Below are 23854 nucleotides of genomic sequence, written 5' to 3'. Positions count from 1 at the left end.
ATTGTCGCTACGTGGAAGATATCTTCGTACTTGCCGACGAAATTGTCACCACAACAACATAGCAAATTCACTATCGGGCCAGAACACAACGGACATGTCGGGAAGACTAGATTCTTGAAAGTAATCACTGAATGCCCAAGATCTACTAAGGCCTCAACTCCGCTTGATGCTTACCAGGAGAAAAACGCTTTCCCATATGCAGCTCCTTACAGCCGTTTATCGAAGTCGAATGTCGCCCGTCAGCGCTTAGTCAAGGTCAGAAAACGCCCCCCTCCCAAGTTGCAGCGCGTTCTAGCCATATATCGTAGCCAGATAGAGCGAGACAGCGCTGGACCAAGGCCAGACAGTGTCCCTACAACAAAATATCTTAAAATTGTTGTATTTTCGCACTCACGCTATCTCACTTGCTTGTTCGCACTAAAACTGTTGTGTTGCTTATTGGTGAGTCTTTTTCTGGCACTAGGCACTAGAGCAGGGGTAGGAGTCAGATATAACAAGATAGTTAAGTTCCCTCAGCGTCAGTAGTAAAAGAACACTGACGGGACCAGATAGCACAAAGACGTGGAAAAGTCAGCGTATTCATTTTGATAGCTTAGTTTCTTTGCAAAAGAAACGTAAGCTATTTAGATACCTGACAGTGAGAGCAATAAATATATGGTCCTCCGACTGCCTACAAGGGGAACTAAAGTTCTTGGGACGCATATGGTCCTCGACTGCCTACAAGGGGAACTAAAGTTCTTGGGACGCACATTCCTGAAGAAGAGATATCCTGAACGGTTCTTGCTCAAGACCATGCAATCTGTAAGGCCCCAACCCAAACAATGTTTATTTGCCAGAAGGTCCGTCTACATGGGACTCCCATTCAAAGGTGACACGGTTGCTGAATTGGTTACCGACAGGCTTGGAAACTCTGTTGATACAACATACATCGCTGCTAATCTGTACACGAGCCTCAATTCCAGCCCTACTATCTGGTTTTGTTTGAAAGACACAGTGCCACGTTCTACCATCAGCTTGTGTGTACACTCATGTGTATGCTAGTGCCGAGCATCATAAATCGGTCGTACGACAAAGTAGTTTTCAGACAGAATGTGTCTCTGAGTGGTAGACGAAATAAACCAAGTCCAAGTGAAATTGCATCATATTCCGCCGAAATAACAGACAAAGAACAAGCCTTCGATACCATACACCAGGCACTTTTGAACTGATCACGACTGGTACGATCCAGACTAACATCGACCCCACAGACGATTAGGAGCCAACTGCTGGACCCACAACTTCGTGTCCAAAAGAAAATTGTACGAACTTTGAACTTGAGCTGGTCTGCGAAAAATCCGGCCCAACGAGCCTGTCCGACTTGACGTTATTTACTTGACTCCATGACCTACTGACATACTACTCATTCGACCCCCCTCCCTTTGATTTTCATTTCACTAAAGTGTAGGTACGTAATTTCCGGTACCGTATGAATTTGTGATGCAATAGTCAATAGAAAATATCATAGAAAACATGCTTGGTTTGCTACCCTCGTCATGCCTTTTATAGGTATTTTCAGCCACTTGAAAATACTGTTAGAGTCGGCAGTAGGGATGGACGTCAAGTCTTCAAACTCTAAAAAGCCGACTACCGGTTTCGACCTTTCACGAGTTAATCACCAGTGCCCAACGTCGCCCCACAATACATCGCGCCAATGGTGTCGCGTAGATGGCAACCTTCGGCAATCAACTTATCTACAGCTCTCTGATCAACAAACTCAGCTCTCTTCATCATTTCCCACAAGCATCTCTTCAAGCATGAGGTTATTTATTGAATGTCACTCAACCAAGTATCGTCATTCAGGTTCAAACAGAATTCAGCATTTATCTTAATCCGGTTTGCGCATCAGTGGTTGCAGTTCGCGAAGATAAAACATTTCACGCATAATAGTGAAATCCGAACTTGTGGGATTCAGAGACTCAAGAATAAGCTAAGTGTATACTCCTATTAGTAAAGCTTGTTGCAGTGAAACGCGATCCTGATAAGTTTAGCCATACCACCGGTTGTATCCGTATAGGATTTCATCTGATGCGCATCTAGAGATCGGAAAAGTAACCATTTAGACAATGGTTTCAGGCTGCCGTCCTCTGTGCAGCGCGTGTGAATTTCGTTTGTAAAGAGACTACTTATGGCCAATCACTACGTATCGAACGCTGACGATAGCTGAGCTAGACATAAACAGAAGAAATGTGTGACTGAAATACATGTTTCATAATTAAGTAGACATGCCGCTGCTGAGGCATGCTAGAAAAATACTGTGAACTGTGGCACATCCGAAGTCCGTAAAGTTACAAATATACCTTTGGATAAATAATGGTCTCTTTTAAGCGGGAACCAATTGGAAAGGCTGAGGAAACCTTTACCTGCGAAGGGTCTTGTCTCGAAGAAGTATGGGTTTGAAGCGAATAGTATCCTGTTGTAAATGAACCCCTAGATAAAAAGATCGTTTGTCTCGGTTACTTTACAGGTACTTTAAGGTTAGCAAACAGTGTGCGTATTTTTACCCCTTTAGGCTGTTTGAGGGCCTAATCCATGAAGGACATTAACTTTAATCCGTATCAAATGCACTGTACAGCTCTGGGCCTCGTGAATGCACTGGATTAGAAATATCTCAAAATGAAACCGATATTGTGTGGATCAGCAGAGACAGCTTTCACACGTTGGCTCAAATTAGGAGTATGTGTTTTGGTACAAAACCGTAGAACAAACTTTCTGACGAACAATTCTGAAGCCCACTGTTTTACGAAGGATGGTCTACCACATTTTGGCCCCCTTGTGTGTACCCGTATCAACTAGGTAACAAACTCTAATGGATTTCCGAAGAAGAAAAAGTAAGTGAGATAGCTCACTCCGTAGTTTGGAAAATTGGAGTGTTTGAAATTTCAGATTATTGCATCCGTAATTCACCGTAACCCTCGCATTAAACCGTAACGTTTATCATAGCGGAATTCCTACTGATCGGTGTTTGTGAGACCAGTGTCCTCGAACCGTTACTCTCTGTTCATATTCCTATGCGCCAACCAGACCACACGTACACGGATAGCTTGGTTTAGTTTCACCACTGACACGTAGATATAACGAACTTTCACGGACTGCACACCTTGCTCAAACTTTCTTTCGATACGTTGCATACCTTGCACGTTCCTCCTAGCCCACTAATGAGGACAGTGGTCTTCTAATTTGACACGCAGCGTCTATGGTCTGAACTAACCAACTAAGGGTGTAGCCGGTGCGATTGAATACAACCATTGCGGAAAAATCACTCTAGTAGTTGCATGTTGTCAGTACACGTTAAGAACTAGAAACGATACAAGGAGCAGTTTGTGTGTCGTGGAACTAGGTGGCAATATCTAGCAGATGGACTGTCGAGTATGCTGGGGGCCCACAAATCCTTGAATTTCAACCAGTCGGCACGTAAAGCAGCCGAGCAGGAAGTACTTGCTTGGCTACCGATTATGGATTTACTATTGCAAAGAGTCCGGTTACAATTTTATGTTCTTTGTTATTATGGGACACAAATTCAACCTACCCTTGAACAAATCCTCTCACAATATCAAATGATCTATCCCCGTAGTATATGCCTAAATTACACCTGACGTTTTTGCAATGAGTTATCAAAACTTTCCAAAACGCTTTCGGAATATTGACCTAAGACTAGGATTCTCTGTGGAGTTCTCACCATGTAAGAAAAGCAAATCTAACCGGAAAAGCCGGGAAGCGCTATACTGTTGTCTAACTCTCGCTGTGAATCGTCAACAGTGCGCGCCTCACGAGATACTTTGCACGTCCTTGGTTCGCAGTGACCCCAAAACCACGATAATGCACCTATGTTTTGAGGACTATTTAGGTAAACACCCCAACATTTGCCACCGCAAGCTTAGCTTATCGTGACTATTTTTCACCGAAAAAGCCTACTCTGTGCATCCGTCGGACGACTACATTATCAGGATTTCGCCAACGCGGTGCTTTTTGGAATTGAGATCAATTTTGTGTAAGCTGTCAGAAAAAGTTAGCAAAAAAACACTTTCCACAAAAAATGTCAAATTTGTTTTCAGCAACCGTTTCGCGCCGACTTAGTATGAACTTTGGAAGGCAGCGTGCATTCAGCTAAGTTGACGAGTCTTACCCTTTGTCGGAAGGGTTTTCTGAACTTCTCAGCGGAAAAAGGGAAGTTATCAATAGTTGATGATACCAGACGATGATAAGCTGGTTTCTAACGATGCACTATTTGTTCTGCTTTTATTATAAACCGCAATTTGAAAGAGGGAAAATTAAACTAAGGAGTGCTTCCGTCCATACTGATTTGATAACGAGACACTTGTTGCTCCGCGAAAATATCTGACTGTTCAGTGAACACCATTGGCAAAGTTGCAAACCATAATGATGAGTCCTGTCTTAAAAGGACCAGTGAAAAAGCCCAAAATATTGCAGAATTTTGGACATGGTTTGTGAACACATGGGAGAATTCCCATTTCCTCCAGTGGTTTGAACCATATTTGTAGTCTTTTGCAATTCCTCAGTGCGTCATCAAATTTTCCAGGTATGTTGTGATTGCCAGACTAAGCGAAATCAGGATTCAGAGGACCGTCTCAAGTAAAAAATATTTCAAAGGAGATGAACATCCCTAATATTTTGAGAGCCTGAAAGCAGTTCTCTTATCATACAATCATGAATATAAGAAACGCCTCAATCTGACATTTAGTCGATTAGATGTCGCGTTTCTTCTGTACTAATTGAACCAACTACCTGTAAAATTATCTATTTTGTTGTGTCATATTTTTGACCAGTTTGGTCAAAATTGTATTACCATGAACAACGAACAAGTAGCTGACACTCCAACTCCTCAATTGCAACAGCACATAACTAACTTATTTTTTTACGCAACTCAATACTCATAAATTTATCGGATATACTTCAAAAACCAACGATCCGTTTTGCCGTTCTTGGGGCCTATCCATTTAGTGCTGTTCCCGGGTTTCTCTCAAGCTGATGATCTGCTGAAGCCCAAAAATTCCAAATTCGCGAACTGCACTTATCCACAGACTGATTTGGTTGTAACTGGAGATTCGTCTTAATCCCTCGTTTATTATGATAATTTTTCTCCTTTGCAACACCGCATACCTCATTTCCATGTTCACTGAAAATGTCAGGCTTCCATGCAATTTCAGTTCGTTGACACCTGCAATATCTTTCATACTTTCCCGAATAAGGAGGACTCCTTTCAACTTCAAAAACACCTGTCGCCGACAGGCTGACCTGAAAGTATCAGCTAGACCCCGTTGATCGTACTAATCGATTTCGATAGACAAATCGGGTTAAGGGATTTCCCTTAACCACGAATTACAACAGCCAAGTCAGAAGGAACCTATCGGCGGGGTGTTGGCAAAAGCCGGTGCATGGCGACTTTGTCTGATGCGGTGATGCAGTGATCACAGAGTAAATCAGGGTCGGCAATGAAGGTTTCACTTGGACAGAAATCAAAGCACCATAAGATGAAATTGCGCAACCAATAGTTTGGACATCTGGATCACGCCTATTCAGTTGTCACTTTTGCTGCCTACAACGCCTTATTTGTCGTAAATTAGCACTCAAGAGTGTCTCTGCGTTCGCTTACTGTTGATTAATTTAAGGACAAGCTAGGATCCCTGTTTCATCCAGATTAATGGAGCATTTGAAAAAAAACTGACATCCATGCACGGTAACCTACAGTTCGACACCGAAATAAAAAAATTACTGTCCGTAACGTTTCAAGACGACCCAGCCTGAGAACATGGAAGACACTCTTCTTATCTGTAAAATGAGGAAATTTTGACCAAATGTGGTGACGCAAGTGTACTCAGATGAGGTTACCTCCAACCACCACTCAGAAAAACTAAGCCATATCCACAAATGTCTTGTCGTAAAACCAACAAATGATGCTAGCCACAAGCAGACGAATGAGCCTACACAGTAGCTGCTGATAGAGTTAGATACAGGAGACGAAAATCGGCGTTTCCACTACACATTAATACTCCCCAAAATAAATTTCCCCCAATTATTTTGTGGGTAAAAACAATCGAACTTCCGCCAGTGCCAGAAACTCATGATCCAACAAACGACTGACCCGGTAGATTTGAAAAGTGATAGTTCCGCCTTCAGTTGAAAATGCCAGAAACTTTTTCCTTAATGTTAATTCGCATACCGAAAAACTGTCAATGGTGATCAGTTTGTCTTTCACTCATGAAATAAACGGCTAGTAGCTTTGGTCTGTGAAAAGTAATGGTCAGTGTAATAAGGGATGTGTTTCGACAATGCGTGACAGCTGCTAAACAAAAAACAAATGAGGTTCTACAAAACTATGTGAAGCAAGAATGTGGTTTTCAGATACAAAGTCCCACGCAAAAGCTTTTACTTTCACAACGGAATCTGCAACACGGAGCAAGTTTTACTCTGCTGCAGTGACTTGTGTTCAGAACTAAAGCACACACCCAATTCAACCAGACAGTAAGACCCACGATAAAATCATGGTTCAGATTGTAACCATGGTTTCAACCTCCGTAGGTAAAACAGGATGATTTTTGGTCGGTTGATGAATAGGCTTGTCGGAAAAAAACAGAAGTAACTAGGCCGAAGTTACAATCCGTCTGACCCATGAGATGATTTAATCAATGTTTATGTTAACCAACAGGTGAAAAGTTCGACTATTGTGCGTTCTGTACAAGGAATCCTCCTTGAAAGCGCTTTCTGGTGTTTTCATGCGGTGCACCTGTCCGATCAGTTTTTGTCACATTCTTCGGGATGAAAATGCCACAAAATACAGTTACAGTTTGTACCTTTTCCAGGCGGCTCTACCGTACATGTGCCACCTGAGTGGTACGAAATCTATAGAGGACTAAGTACCGCTGATACTTCTGTTCTGTGGAATGCCAGTGCTTCTGAGTTTCCGAAACGCGTCTAGAAAGAGAAAAGCTGGGATTGTCAGGACTATATCTCATGTGAATATACACTAAAACCTCCCCATACAGATGGAAAATAGCCGGAATATCAACTACCCTCATATTCTTTGAAATAAATGTGTTTAATCGCTTGAAAATTATTAAATTCATTACTCAAGGCTCTGACCTCTATCGTGCCAAGAAGGCGTATATTGATTGCGTCAATCGCTATTGGGTACTGATGACGGAAAGCCGCAAAGTGCCTTAGAAAGGGACATGCCACTCTTACGCACACTTTAATTCTCTCAATTTGTGCCCACTTTTGGTATGGACTCACCGAAATGCTTGTACCCTGACAAAAGTGAACGTGAATTACATTGAACTTTAGCCTATCCGTTTGTTATCACTGATCCATTACCATTTCTAGTCTTAAATTGAGATTTATCACTAATTTTTGGCTTACTCATTTCAAATCACGTGCTACTCATGTATCTAGATAATTGGCTTTTACTCACGTTAAAAGTATGTTTACTCCTAGTCGATTTTTTCTTCATAAATCTCCCACCGTAGTGAAAAGTGAACTCATGCTACCTAGAAATACTGGAAATACGAATAAGCTACGCAATAGTTGCGTTGCTTCTTCCTGGCCATTTAGCGGTACGACAACGTCAATGGCTCTCCAGGACTAGCCTATTCTTTTTTACCGTCCCACCCACTGCTATCCTACCCGTCCATCATGACGTTTGCCCACTGGAGGGTAAAATATTTGACCTGTTGGTTACTTCCTTGCACTCCCTGCCATGTATGGTTTAACAACCAATCTACGATTACAGACGCCTCATTTCTTGATGGAGATCATACATTTTTCAAGCGTATGCTTCATCTGCTGACAAAAAATCTCAATTCACCTTGATCTATATACGATAATCCATCCAGCAGGGGAAAAGACAGGACCACATCCTGACTTGACCTGTATGTTTGAAAGCTTGGTGGAATTTTATTCTCTGTGATTTCAATTCATTCAAACTGCTCATCGGCCTTCAATAGCCTTCAGTTAGTTTGTGAGCTCGATTCATCCCAGAGATTCATAGGATATTCACTGTTGGCAGTTCTCAATGAAGAGGAGTTTGCGGGAAACTAAACTATGATATTCATAGTCCTCTCAAGGGTTATTGGGAATTCGGCGCTCGTGTTCACCTAAAATTAGACTTTCTGATACTTCTGTGCATCTGTTCTATGAGAGATTGACAAAACTAAAACGAGAAGGTGGTTATCCGAGCAACGGAGATGTGTGCTCCATCTGCATTATTGTCGCCATGCAAATCAAAGAGTACTTATACTGATGAATACATCTGGCTTAAATCGTATAAGCCTTCTTCTTGGATAATTATTGTCGGTTAAAAATTCTCCTATGATGTAAATTAACGTAATAATAACAAATATAATTTGATACAACCAAAGTGACGGTGCCACCTCAGTGTGCAACAAGGCCCTTTCATGCTTAGGAGTGACTCGTTTTTAGCTATGGACTGTGCGAGTGAGTCCTGGTTGAGACATTTCGAAATTGAGCAAGGTCAACTGCTATCACCTAGTAGATCAGCAACTAACCACTACAGAACGACACATAAATCTTATATGTGGCACAGTCTTGAAGACTGCGGTCTCACAAAACCACATTTTCCTCAACAACTTACCATAGCGGATCTCAAACAGGAATTTACAAGGATTCGGTGAGGAGAAGTCTCGAATGCTAAATCTCTTGCCTGTCGAAATTATTCGACGTCTGTAAAACGTGTTTTATGTTAAAATAGCAACACTTAAAACGGAGAATAGCTAGTATTCTCAAAGCCTGCATGTGCAGCGGGTGGAAGCGCTCTTTTGGCCGAAAACAAGCCTAGGAGTGCAAGAAGTTCACGGATTAAAATGCCTGGAAGTACTGAAAACGTTCCGGTCAAACGCTCCGTTAGGAAACTATGCAGAGTGGGCGGGAACAACCAAGTGATATGGCGCAAATACAGCCGGCTGCTGAGAAAAATCCCAACTGTTCCGGCTTGATCTTGCATACAAATCTGCAAACAAATCTCGAATGGTCGCTTGTTCAGTTTCTTATGTGGCAGAATCTGATCGATCCGAATCATGTCAGTCTTTCAACAGATGGAAAAATTGTGCTTCAAGCCCCATCCCTTTTTCTTATATTGATTATGCTACCTTCAGTGAATGATGCAGATGTCATTTTTGTTAACTACAGCGCGAATCGGTCCCCATGTTTAGGTTATACACGGTTCATACTGTGGTGCATTTAGAGAGTGATGACACTGCGGTTGACCGAATCAATATGGCGGCAAAATTAGTCGTTTAAACTTTCTCGCACGTTTCGCTCAGAGTGATACCAGTCGATTAGAAATGCTAGGCGGATATTCACGCTGTTTCTTGGTTTCTTTTGAAGTCCAGTAGTGGACCCGTGGATTACCATCTTGGGCTACAACTCATGTACCTACTTATGCATATGTGACAGCCTAACGGCAAGATATCCAAAAGCACAGGTTCACTCAAACCAGTTGTTGTCCTTAATCCACCTGTGGAGAGGTTCTAATAAAAAGCGATAAATACCGACTTGTTTTTAATGTAGTTTATACTTTATATTCTGGTTACCTATACTTTGGTTACCTACAAAAGACTAACAAGATAATGGGAGTAAAGTGTGAGAATAAGAGAACTGAATTCATGGCGTAGGGGGGTGTATAGGTCAAGTCTCAAAGCTACGAAGCTGAACGCAGTTCACCCAACAAGCCAACAGGTATATTCATACAAACGACTAGTGATTTGTTGGATTGGGCCTAGGTGAACAAAAATTACATGAAGCCATGCAACAGCCACCCCCTGGAGATATCACCATGACTGATGATTGAAGGTTAGTAACGAAAATGACCAGTTTGATGAGGAAACCTGTACCCACATTAGTAACCTGTTTTCTTAGTTTTTCTACTAACGAATGGATTCCGGGAGGCAATGAAGTTTAGCAATATATGGAAGGGGGTGAGTGGTTGCGGACTACGGAGAGTTGTACCAGACTGCGTCAGACTTCATTTCCAGTGCCATCCACACCGAAATCGCAGATGTTAACACCCTAGACGAGCAAAGCATTAGGTTTCGTTTTCTTAGCGTATGCGCGTGAAAGTGTAGTCGAGTACAGAAAATGGATTGTAAATTCAGGCAGCTATCCAGGAAAGTAGTCGAAAAACGAATTTTTAAGTAATACTCCGATTATTATTCAGCATATATTGGATCAAACAAAATATTACAGTTAGTAGTCTGTCGACGAATTCTTGCTCGCTAGTCCTCCAGTTTTCCCCGATCGTGTAGAAAAGCGCCAATCGTGCGATAAGTCGACACCTTCCTGTGGTTAAACAACGACAAACCAAACGATGATTTAAACTAGAATATGAAGGTCTCCAAGGAAACCCTGGGAAAGCATTTGATGATGGGGAGAAAGAATTAAGTGAACAAATGTAGAGTATGCAATCCACATACGATGACCAAGCCAGAACTATGCAATTTGATCCCTTCTCAAATTGGACGACCAAATGACGTTCCAAAACCAAGTAAACAAATTAATCTTCAGGCTTATGCTCTTCTCACACTCGCTTTTAAATTGACAGTTAGTGAACAATTATCGTTATTGGGCTCTCGAGTATCTCAGTAATGCAGGAATTGAGAACCGTTCTGTAATAAGGAGCATAGCACTTCGGCACGCTATTCAACCTCTTTGGAATGGAAGAAAACAGCGAAATCCACGTTGGAGGCATTGGTATCACACACAAAAATTATGTGGCATGTCACACGGCAACGAATTTTAAGATGATCCTAAAGATTCTTCTTCTGAATTAGTAAGAAATCAAACTTTGTATAGACGAATGGGTGCATACTTGATCGAAATTGCCCAGGATTTCAATCCTCATGGTGTTCCGAAAGACTATTTTTCAGAGAATAAGTCGAAGTATGTTATTTGCCCGCCTAAGCCAAGGTACAGTTGAAAGCAGATATGATCATTGTTGTGGGACCAATCAGTGTGTCACTTGTACCGGTGTAAATATCCAGTTTGAATAGACGTGACAAAACCTCAAAATCACCCTTAAAATAACGGAAATTTTCGATAACCCGCCATCTATGCAAAAACAGGAAGATACTATTCTCTTTGAGGCGTTTCGGAATAGCTAGGATATGAACTTTTCGTTGAGTGACTACAGGACCATTGGAACCATTAGAAATTTCTGAACGCATCGAATTTTTAACAAGTAATTCTCAGTATATGAGTTAGGTTACGAAGCGTATTCACGCGCGTTATCTTCATACACAGAAGACATCTATAAAGGTTGTGGACGATATAGACCTCTGTCGGAAATTATGAGAAACAATCTGCTGCGATGACATAAATTCTTGAAAACTTAGTTGCCATATGACCCAATCAACCATCTAGCTGACAATAAAAATTGAAACCGGCAAATCAATGTACACATACCTTGTGCAGCACTGAAAGGATCTTGAAAAGAACTCGATCGCTTGATTCGTCCACCATATTATCATGGTACTTGGTCTACTAAAAACTGATGGTTTGAGGTTATCAGGACTCACATTTGCTTTTCTGATGACTGCTGTGGCCAAAACATCTTTGTCCAGGGTATGGTTGGTCCACTGCAGCTAGTGCATTTTTAAGTTACTCGGAGGTTAGGTGATTCGCGGATGATCAAACCAATCGAATTACGCCAAAGCAGTTTCACTCAGCTGATTTGCGGCAGTGTCAAAATACACTTAGGTGGCCTGTCATACCGCAAGACATGGGACATATTCTCGCAAGTGTAACTCTTCAAGCGGAACCTTTCTATTTTTTAACCGACAACCAGGAGAGAAAGTACAAACTGAATTGAACAATGCAAGTGTTGGTGCTAATTTGAACGTATATCTTCTGAAATGGAAGACAAAATAAAGTCAATCATTCTCGGCTCAATACTCATCAACGTACTATCATGAGTAGCAGCCTCAAGGGTCCCCGTTATGTTGAATCAGGGGCACTGAGATTGCCACACACATGGATCGGCACAAATCGTGAATGTTTTTGCCAAACCTTGTAAGGGTTAGCACCGGTGTTGATCAGTGTCACAGGCAATCCGAAAACGTATGTCAGCTGGCAGCTTAGTGTAGTGGCTCAACTGTTTGCATATGTCTGTTCGACTTGTGGTGACTCAGCAAAAAAGAATCGGACATCCTCACCATCACTCAGAACAATCAGGTTGATGTCGATCTATAAGACCGGTGCTGCAGACTTCCACTCCACTGCTTGTCCTGGTGTGTGAATGTCCAGGCTGCGCCAGGCTCATTGTGTTTCGACTTTCAGTCTGTCGGACCACTGAGGAAACTAAGGGATGGTTGCTGAATTTGCACAACCTTTCGTGAATTTCGTAAATGACTTCCGCATAGCACCAAGATGTTTTGACATCATGGTATGATCAGCAACTAATGATAATTAATATTAATAACAGTAATGGTAAGAGTAGCTGTCAATGAGACTACATTTTGTGTTGGAGTTGAATCACCAGATGTAATCAAATGCTTTATAAAATAAGGGGCTTCTGTCTATACTTTGAACATATTTGATACTACGAAAGCCATGATGTTCAGATAATTGTTTAGACTTCCATTAAGTGAAATGGACCTTTGGTAAACAAAGAATTATGACTGAACTGACCACATACATAGCACAAGTTTGTTTAGCCAAAAACGCTCACAACCAAACATCCAACCACCCAATTAATGTTGCACGCAAAACGGTTGTCCGAAACAGTTCTTCTGAAAACAAGCAGAAGTCTCACTGACCAAGCCCTTTATGTCAATTGGTCACGATTGGTTTCTTTACCCACAGCACCGATACCTTTAGACGATTTAGTACACACTTTATGATCATAGTATTACATTGTCTTCTATTTCGACATCCTGACTATGTAAACCACAGTAAATGTGGATAAATTTTCTTTCTAGGATTGGTTCAGCCGCCACACTAATGTTTCAAGCTAATAAGATGCGAAGTTCATTGCCAGAAAAAAGTCTCTGTGCGTGAAGATAAATCATCCGAAAGAAAGAATACATTAGTAGGTGTTTGGAACCCGGATACATTAGTCTTATTATTCATTCAGTTGGTCTTCTCACATGGGGACAATATCTCTCGCACGGACATCATTCGGTAGAGACATAACCTCCCTGGACTGAATACAAATGGCTCCTGGTGTTGCAGACTTCATTGGCGGATCATCCTTCGTAAGTCCCTTTTGATGGGAGTAGCCCTAATATGTATATAAGAATGCAGCATTCTGCCAAAAATGACCCGATATTCGTCATGATGTTAATACCGCAACAATACTCATGGCGCATTAGCGGTCATGTCCCGGACAGCTTTGGCGTACTACTAGAGGACGGTAAGTAGCTAAATTGGGGCCCCAAAAGGTCAGATGGGAAGGAAAGCCAGCAGTAGTGATAAAACACTAATGTAAGCGTTCATAAAATGGGCAGTCGCTATAAGTAACACACACATGAACAGTCATTTGTCTGGGCTACTTGACGGCAGAAATCTGTTTTAATTGGTTGGTTGCCGGAGGTAATGAAGCTGTGGTAGAAGTGCGAACCATGTGCGCTTCAGTGAGACCAAAGAAGCCTGAGCTCCATGTAAAGGAAAAACTCAGATCCGAACCAGTTTCTGTTATTGTGTGGTAATTCCTCGCCAGCATCTGGCCAAAGGCACCTCAAAAATAGTCAACAAACTCGCAAACATAAGTCCCTATTGACCCCAAGTGTGCTGTAGTATCGTAATGTAGCTTACAAATTGAAATAACGTCAGAGTAAACACCGTCATCTCCATTCTCGAACAACGCTTAACTGAAAAACCTTTGTGGAAGCTAAATGTCCCGAGAAACCAATCGATCTGTGAACCTTTTCCTTCTGGAGTCCGGAACGGAATTCCTTGTAGCTTAAACTGTGCAACCATTACTTTCCACCCAATTATTCTATTTGCCGCAGCTAGCCACCTTAACTCCATTTTCCAGTCTCGTTTAAAACCAATCTTTCTCCCAAGTCAACAAACTTAAAACGTCACTGATTTCTTTCAACTCAGCAATCTTCTCTCTTAGTTTCTGTTACTAAAACCAATTTACTATTTAGTGGCCTTATCTGAGAAGCGTATTCCTGCTAACCACGCCGCGTCCCCCGTATGCTGCTTCAAATTGTCTGACCCGTGGTTTCTCTAATTCAATCTCGTATACCCTTCCAACGGCTACTAACGGCTTTCGTCCCTAGATTATACACCGCATAGAAACGAGAGCTATCCACTTCAAATTTATCTATTGCGGCCCGGTCTCATATAGACATCTTGATGGTTGCTTTAAAAACCCAGCAACTCTGTTTGAGTTCCACTTATTCTCAGCTTTTTGGCTATGTACTGCCACCAACTATCACATACAACTAACGAAGATGAATTCAATCGACCTCCAGTTTCCCAGCCGCTTCCTAAATAAAATCACTGGGGAAAGGGTTGTCGGTTCTGCTTTTCACAACTTTCCTCACCGGCTTCCATCTTAATGGCCTAAATCTGATACGGTTCTGGCATGAAGTTGCAAACCAAGAAAAAATGGTCAGATACTGTAGATCTTAGGGAGCATCCCATTCTTCTTTTGGAATTGAAGATTTTGAGAAAAGTTGCTATGTTTGTTTCAAAGATCCCAAGAGAAAATAGGCAGAAAATTAAAAGATTCCTGTCCATTGAGTACAAGCAATCTGATTTCAACTCTGTAGCCGTCGCGATCGACTTATGTATTAAATGAGAGCCGTGGAGCGAGAGATCGTTGTGAAACCTGCTGAGGGGATTATTTGTGGCACACGCGACTGGTGTTCCCTCCGCCATTCCAGGTGACATCGTCACTGCACAATAAATTGATGTAGTGTCATTGTTTAGCAGCGCGTCGGTAGGACGGTGTTTAACGACGTTGTGTTCGCTGGAGAGTGACCTTTATTTGTGGTTTTGCTTTCGGCTCATCGAGCCTTTTGGTTGACTTGACAGTGTGGACATACCGATGCCTCCACACATCCCACTTCCATTTCAGATTTTTGTCTTATTTCGTGTTTACATCGACCAGATTGATTCAAGCGGTCCCTGGCATACCGGTTGCGAGGGTCTGAATGTCCCAAGGCTTCGAAACTTGGGAACCGCCTTTTTGTGGACTCCTGGACTTTGAAAACATGTGTCAGTTGCTTATTCCTCCCGTGTTTTGTGTAGATTAAGGAGGGTTCGAGTTGTACAATTCTCTAGGGTAGCATATTGAGTGTTTGATGGTAAAAGCCGAATTACTAGTAGATTACACTTGTTCAACTGCCACACGAGAAATACTGGTTTGTGTTATGTATTTTTAGGAAAAAAACCCGTGCAACAGTTACCCTCGCCTTGGGCTGTTTGTGAAAAACTAAATTTCTAGACGACACAGTTATGTGGAGTTTTTGTTTTTCTTGCACAACTGACAAATAGCTACGACGAACCGCCACGGAATGCACAACTTGCACGATTGTTCTCACGCACTGCCCACACATGGCATACCTTGCAGCTAATTAGGACAACGATCTTGACGTTTGAAGTATAGAATCTGTGTTCTTGTCAAACGTGATCCATTCTGAAAAAAAAACAAGCTACATTATCCTGTGGGTGTTGTGCCCTCTCATGGTAAGAAGTAAACGTGCATGAAAAGATACTTTGCGTGATATGTGATGGATATAATAAACGAAGTCATCCCTCAAGACGAAAGAAGTTACTCACTAGACGTAAGGTTGCTCAAAGCTCTTCAAAAGCCCACAATCTGTTTTGCCCTTCCTGCAGCTTCGCAGGTGGACGCGGTCTCCGAGTTCCCGTCAACCTTCTCCTCCTAGTCTGGTCTTAGGTGCTGTTTTATCGTTTTGTATTCCGCGACCAACTATCGGAAAGCTTACTCATACCATCGATCCGAATTTGTTCTATTCTCTCAGTGCATCCGAAATGGCAACGTCGATCCGTTACCTAACCTCCACATTTGGTCCAGTTGCTGGCGGCTGGCATATCTGGCTTCTTGGCCTAATGTTACTGAAAACCCTCGACAGCTCACTCCTGTTTTCACCCTTCCTGGAGCCGATATCAATCATACAGCTGTTTACAAATTTAAATGCTAGCTAGGCTAAGCGGATGACCCATATGTCACAGCATCCAAATCGGGTTGTGTTCGGCTCGTCTATGTCAAAGCTACGTCTCAATTCCACCCATCTAGGTAGCCAAGCACGGAAAACTAGATTGGGTTACCGTACTCAGACAAAAGATCTTCGAATACAAAGGTTGATACTAGATTACAGGTGTAGATAAATGCAGTTTCAGAAAACTATTCTATGAGCGGGACTGCTGAGGTTGACCACACCCACATCAAATTTTATAAACGAGTAATTACCATCCTGTATCGTTCCAAGGAAAAGTGCTTACGATTACAATCTCAAAATATGTCGTTCAGACAAGCCTGAGGGAGTGCAAAAATTAGTAGGAGGCTATTGGGGCGTTTTTATCAACCGAGAAAGTCGTATAATCCATAAGAAGTGAATTTTCGTCATGCTGATTGAGGTTCCTCCATGAAAATGTGGCCACTGTCCCCTGTCCAAGCATGCAAATCACTATCCATTCAGCCTCTGTTTCAAGAATCGTCATTTATTGAAAGAAACACATTGATAATTGGAAAACATGTACGAAAACTACTCGTTTGGATTTTTATATTGAATTGTATTCCTCGTATAGCACATGAACGGTCTCCTGCAATGAAAAAAACAAGATTTAGTCACTATTTGTTCAAGCTTAAAATGCTCCACTATATATCTTCTAAATGAATCCACGTTTTGACATCGCTACCTCACAAATCCCAAGTAGAAATGTGTAGAACGGTATACTGAAACCGTATGATTTCTTCCTTCCAGGAAAAATCGGAATTTTGACGGTTCAACTCAAATGAGACCAAGGTGCATTCTCAGGTTTTATCGTACCATTCCAAGAATCAGCTACGCATTGCAGAAGAACAGGTGCACCGTAGGCACCAATAACACAAGGCTATGCGCAGGAATGTGCATGATGGTTGGGTTGTTCGCTGAGCTTGGTAAATTTATCACAAGCGCTTCATCAACACAGCGCGTAGTTGGGTAACGGTCCTTCCGTGGTGTGCTGAGTTGGCGTCTATATATATATATATTGTTTACCAGGGTGACCTATGGGCATGATTTATCTTTAGTATATTCGGTTTCACTGGTGGGCTCGTTGGGATGAGTCCTAATTGGTAAACGTTTAGATGCATTCGCTGTTCTGTATCAAACGAGAGCCTAACCACTTACCGTTCATCTGGAGAAAACGAGTGCTTTTGCATTGAGTTTTTGTTGAATGCGCTTTAAAGCAGACGCTATCAGTGAGAAGATACTTGGAGGAAAATGAAATTTTGCAAGTGGAGACTAATAAAATCTATATAAGCCAGCCAGCTAACCCTTTTCTGATGAGTATATTCTGAGTAGGCAAAACGACCTGGATGTTCATTCGTGCAAATAGACTTAAATTCATATACAGAGTCTGTAATAAATTTAACTGTCTAAACCACTGATACTAGGACCCATTATAGGTCAATTGTGAGGTTCTCTGGCGACTGAACTAGTCTACTGATAACATCCGCGGGTCTCTCGATGGCGCGATAAAATCACAACACTCTTCGAATTTGTCACTTGTTTTTCAAACATTGCTTTCTGGCGAGCTTTGTTCACTGGTAAAATCCACTTGACCAGTGGCGGACTGGAAATCGACGAAAAGAAAGCGCTTGACTCACATCTATGTTGATATGCGTCCCGTGGCTCAAACGGTCCAGTGTCACGCGTGCGTCAAAGCTATCGCCCTCAATGCGTAGCTACCCAGTCCATGAACCAGCCAAACATGTCATAACCTCCAAGTTTCGGCTGTATGTTCCACACACCCCCAATTTCCGGTGGTCAAAACTGTAGCAGCTGGGACTAATGTGTCTATGGGACACGGTTTATGGCTAATAAACCAAATCGACGGATTTTTCGGTGATTAGGTGCCAAAAAGACAATGGATTTTAGAGCAGACTTTGGAAAACCTTTCGTTGTTTCTTTCCATTATGTTACCTTTATTCATAAGGCCGTTCAATTTTCTGTAATTGAAATAGACGTACAACTAATTCGGCTACCAGTGTCGGCAACAATATTTGTCAAGAGAATTACGACTGTGCATATCGAGGATGTGTTTATCTCTCCTAGCAGGTAGTTCCACGGTGGAAGGCGTAATTCTATTTCTTCCGGTTGGACTTGAGTTTGTATTTACCAGGAAAAGCTGTCGTAAACTCTTCGAGGGGATTTCCCTTCGGAGACACGTCTGCTGGAAAACCATGATGCCTGGCACAAACTGTCTGTATGGAAATATATTCATCCCTCAACCTGCATTCGCTCCCAGTTTCATAAACAATATTTTGTCCTACATTGCAGTCGTCTCTACTAATCGATTTGGTCAGGTGATGTGGCATTTCGATCACAAATTGCACCTAATAAGTATGTACCAACCAACTTTTGTTCTTGTGTCCTTTTCAGCTGAAATCGTTGTGCTCGAAAGTTAGGATGGTGTGCCGAGATATGGCTACCTTCTGGCGAATATGCCACCAGAGGAAAAATAATTGGTGTATTGCCTTATCCGATCAACAGAAATATTTTTTATTCTTGTGGTTTGTTATCCACAACAACCTCCTGTCTTCTATTTTTTAATTAAGGCCATATGCACATAGAGGTATTCTTCAATTAGTGCAAAGTAAAAGAGTGAATTTCGTTTTAAATATTTCTATGGTGATGGTAAATGAGAAAAAACTAACTTTCCTAGAAAGAACCAGCGAAGCTAGGGAAAGTAGGCATAGTCACCTCTATATCAAATAATATCCAGTGCCTTTGCATTGCCGGTGTATGATTCAATGGTCGGTTTAGCCTCTTTCAACCAGGTAACGCGCACATTCATGCATGCCAGATGCATTCTCTATTGCTACTTTGCCTGGTATTCTTCAGAGGACGCTTCCAGGAATGCCACAGATTACTATGACAAGCTGTTAACTGTTATTCCATATTTCGGTAGTCTGGTCTACAGACCAGTGGTACGGGCCGGTTTAGGGGCTTAAGCCCTGGTAATGACCTTTGGATATATCCTTCATATTGCTATTGTAAAGTATCTGGAAGCTACTGAAGTTTCATCGGATGTAGCAGACTGTAGTGGCGGCATGGTTGCTAACTTTAAAAGACTCCTTCGTCGTCCCCGTCTACTTTTTGTACCAATCAAGTCGTCTGAAGCAAAATCTGTTCCCCAGGTTTTTTGTCACTTTACCCCTATATAGCACATGGCTTCCCATTCCCAAAGTCTACGCCTATCATGACATTATTTGTTTTGAGAGTGGGCAGTTGGCCTCCGCTCAGCATACACGTTTACATATATTATTTACCCAACAAATGACCGATACAATTCATTACATGCCTTGGGTTGAGGATGTATCATCGCTCACACTGTGAAGTTTTCGACTGCAGGGGCCTTGCACGTACCCAACACGACCTAGTACATTCTGCGATTTTTTGGACAGTTACAAGGAACTGGCCCATATGACAACCGAAAACGAATCACGTCGTGGCGGCCCATTCGGTAGCTTGTGGACTTCATTACTACTGTTGGTTATATCGTGCTCATCAGGCTGGGGGTGAACCTTAGTGACTGCGCGGCAGAGTAAGAAAAGTTCTGAACTTCAAGTGTAGCACTGAATCATCCTCCGTGATTGAGGACATGAAATCAGAGAGGAAGTGAGTTGGCCCATTTGAGGAGTATAAACTTAAGAAAGCAAAGCATGGTGGTCATGTTTCGGCGAATAACACTGCCATTTCTTCCGAAGAGAATCGATTTTTGTTTCAAAGTGGCAGGAGTGAAATCCCACTGGTAGGATTCCTCGGAAATCTGCTGTTCATATCTTCCAGTGAAATTCTACCGGTCTGCTATTGTGTGGTATTCACTTTTTTCACTCATAAACTCTTTTCTAAACTACACAGATACGATCCCAGAATATGCTGACAATATTTGCACCAAGATTAGGTCGAATGAAGGTAGTCAAGTTATCAAATAAGTGCTTCGATTTGTCCATTAAGTTTTGATGGACATTAAATCATCTACTGGAAACCGACGTCTGTTAAATCGACGGTTGTGCTGTCCAGCTCATCACTTAGCGAATAGAACGGAAATCAATTCTATACACGTGTCCAGGAAGGTGAATAAGTGCGGTGCTGACCAATAAAATAAGCTGTCGATATGCCATCCCATTGATCCATTGCTTCTAGAAAAGCACTCGCCCGGAAAAGGATTTCGAAGTTATATGTAACAATCGTACCGATTACCACTTGAGCTGGCCCTAATTAAAAACATTCTCAAAAATGCCCACAGGTGTAGCTACGCAGCTATCGTACCATTCGTTCTGCTTGGAAATTTCACGCGCATTTATATAAGTAACCTGATACAAAAAGCCTAGAGCTCAGTGTCAATGGTCGTGGCTATGTTACATTTTCCCAGGTTGCTTCCCTTCTGAGTTATTAGTTGACAATCCCGTGTAAACCGTGCAAAATCTGTTCTCAATGAGGACTAGGTTACCGGTATGCATACTCTGATAGTTTGTTGGTATCTCATCCAGGACTGGCCTTAATGTTCTGCTGATTTGATTTATTCAACGAGGCGGTTAGGCAGACAAATAAGCACTTAAATGAACTGGTACCACCACGGCGATGGATCGTTGGGAACCATCCGGTTTTGCGGTAGAATTTCATCCCAATTATCTGCAGTTTCACGCTGCAAAAGACAGAATGAAACAAAACACTTTTTACAATCCTTTTGCCCTTTACAATGGAGAGTATTTGAATTTGTTTGGATCACAGATTTCTCCCGGCATTTGGCTCGGAAGCCCTCTTACGATGACAGAATTCGACATAGATAAGCGGGAGTGTTTATAGTACGTGGGCAGCACGAACTCGCCCATGGACAGGGGATCAGTTGTGTATGAGTGCTTCTAAAACGGGGACAGTGACACCTCTGACAGTTGAAACGCGATATAGACAAAGATGTGCAGGCAGCCAACCATTCGAAGGCTACGATGATCAGATCACCACAGTAAAACTATCCCAAAAATCTAGATTAAATTACTGGCGATCGGGTCTGCCTACTCACATCGTCAATCGGAAAAGGGCAATTTCATTAGTGAGGCAAATTTCTAGTGTAACCGCATCTTTCTAGACAAAGTAAACCAAAACTTGGCCTACCAAAAAAACGTTGGAGAAATCTACTTCCAAGTAAGTGAAATTATCATTGGGAACCCCTGCAATGTTTGAAGTATCTAGCCGTACCTGATGTAATGTTGAACAGAATTTGTGAGGAATTCGAACTGACGACCTGCCCATGAAATGATCATGGAAAATGATCCTCTGCAAACGAATATGAGAGGCCACATCACAATCAAAGCTTACCGCTCAAGCTTGGGTGACTCTTGCGGCCAGATCATCAGATTGATTCTTCCACACAGGACTATTCGTTTTTCCTGAAATGTGAGTCTCAGATCAAACCAATAAGTCGAGCACACCAGCTATTTAGGGAGTGCATTCAATCAGCTGATTGGAGAGAACATTCGACACCTGATTGGACGGCGTAGTTAACCAGTCAGCATCTTAGGGCTCTTTAGTTGTAGACCCTGGGTATGTATCAAATTAAACAGAGTACTTTTTTGGTTTCACAAAGCTAGACTGCTCAATATACAGGTGAAATTCCGGGCTAACAAGATATCTCGAGGCCACACAAATTTCAATCCAAGCCTGAGTACATAATTAAATAAGTAAATGACAGTTTCATGAAGGGAAGTACTCACAAGGCTACTAAAAACTCTTCGGTATATGACAGTCTGTTCCTCATAATGAGGCACACGCCAATAGCATTGAGTAATAGATTCGCTTGGAGGATTCATATGCCATAATTCTGGTGGACATTCGGAGATAAGATAGGGACAGACGTCCTATTGTTATCAACACGTGACTGATGGATTTAGAAGGGGAAGCGCAGTAAACCTAGGAAACAAGCAATTTTTGAGCCGACAGCTGTGCTGAATTGAACGTGAGAGTGGCTGAACTAAACTGAACCGTGCAGTACGAATGCCGGACTTCATCCTAGCCAGCTGAGAACAAGATGCTACCCACCAAACAGTTCTCTTTCCCACTACTTTTGCAGCAGATGAGTTCCGGACGATTTATCCAAGCGGTCATTCTAGAGAAGTACAAATGAAGTGAAAACATGAGAGAAAGATTGCTTGATTAAAACTTCACACGACGAACGGCACGTTCCAAACTGACCATAGTGAACCGAAAATGGTTTCGAAGAGCATATTAGGCGAGCACCATTCGGTTACTAAAATTAGAGATTGGGTGTACAAAGATAAGTGGAACGACTAAACGAGGGTCCATATATCGTCAACCAGGAAATCAGCCTTGATCAGAACAAGCAGGGTATAGAAAAGCCACTAAGAAGCACATGCGAAAGCCGCATAACGGTTACAGTCCCAGAGATGGCAGGCCTGGAAATTGTAAAGGGGGTGGATTTGAAAGAAATGGGATGGTTTCGAGGATTGAATTCACCTCAGAGGACTCTTTGGTCAAAGCGGTGAACGCCAAGCCTTTGGTGTGAATAGAATAGAGGGCGCAGAACTAGCAAACATGTGAAGAACAGTAACACGTCAACTAATCTAATATGTGGCGATGAGCGGTGAAGGGGGGTCATCAAAAGCATTGATCTGGGTTTGAAGTGCAAGTTCCAATCTCTAACCTACTTGTCGTGAAACGTACTACCACGCACAAACTAAAAAATCTTGCAAGTGATATTCAAATCACTTATTAACCGAAGTGCGTTGAATCGAAAAAACAAGACTCCAATTCAAATCAAATAATAATAATAAATAATAATAATATTCAGCCCTTATCTAATTGGTTAGCTGACAACATTCCACCGTTTGGTTCCCCGTTTACCTTAAAATTTGACTAATCTGTTAACCTAGCCTGACGAGATCTGTGTAGGAGAAATACTGCCGAGCGAGAAATCCACCGACGTGCACCAAAATTTCCGGATGTTCTGCTTATTGCCTGTAACCAAGAGGAAACGACAAGTAATTATCGGTTATTATTTGTTGGCAGTATATTTCCCGACCTTGACATGGTGTTTGGGCTTGATCCCGCGAGCTACACTGGCTTCGTTCCCCAACGTGCACCACAAGGTGCCATCGTTCTACAAAATGATCTAGGGGTGAAGTTGTACTGTCCTCTGCGAGAGGAGTTTGAAGGCAGTAAGGTGTTTCCCCCAGGCGACCAGCATGTCCATATTTGCTGCCTTGCTAGAGGCATTTGACTGGGCCATTTGACTGTCAGTCATCTGACACTGTCCTCTGAGGAGTTTGAAGGCAGTAAGGTGTTTCCCCCAGGCGACCAGCATGTCCATATTTGCTGCCTTGCTAGAGGCATTTGACTGACTGGTTTGACTGTCAGTCATCTGACCGAAGGGCCTTATGCTCCACGCTGTCTACAAACCTTAAACAAAATAACATCTTTCTAAATCCACGAGATCCTTTCTATATAGGAACTTTTAACGTCCGTACTCTATGTCAAATTGGCAAACAGGCAATGCTTGCTGAAACCTTGTACTCCCTTAAAATCGATGTATGCTGTGTCTCCGAAACACGCATACAAGACCCGAGCGTGGTTCTGCATCTCAGAAC

General features: G+C 42.2%; 1 protein-coding gene across 1 annotated transcript; it reads right to left on the bottom strand.

Annotated features, from left to right (window-relative positions):
- Positions 1-1009: 1009 nt before the first annotated feature.
- T265_07151 (hypothetical protein) lies at positions 1010-11617 on the bottom strand (the record flags this gene model as incomplete). Its single annotated transcript, XM_009172595.1, has 3 exons — positions 1010-1318; positions 5064-5292; positions 11583-11617. 3 exons carry the CDS (start codon positions 11615-11617, stop codon positions 1010-1012), a joined length of 573 nt encoding a protein of 190 aa, XP_009170859.1.
- Between the last annotated feature and the right edge of the window lie 12237 nt (positions 11618-23854).

Source organism: Opisthorchis viverrini, assembly GCF_000715545.1.
Source record: "Opisthorchis viverrini unplaced genomic scaffold opera_v5_159, whole genome shotgun sequence".
NCBI classification, from domain to species: domain Eukaryota; kingdom Metazoa; phylum Platyhelminthes; class Trematoda; order Opisthorchiida; family Opisthorchiidae; genus Opisthorchis; species Opisthorchis viverrini.
Note: the sequence above shows the minus strand (reverse complement) of the source record. Positions and strands in the feature narration are given on the sequence as shown.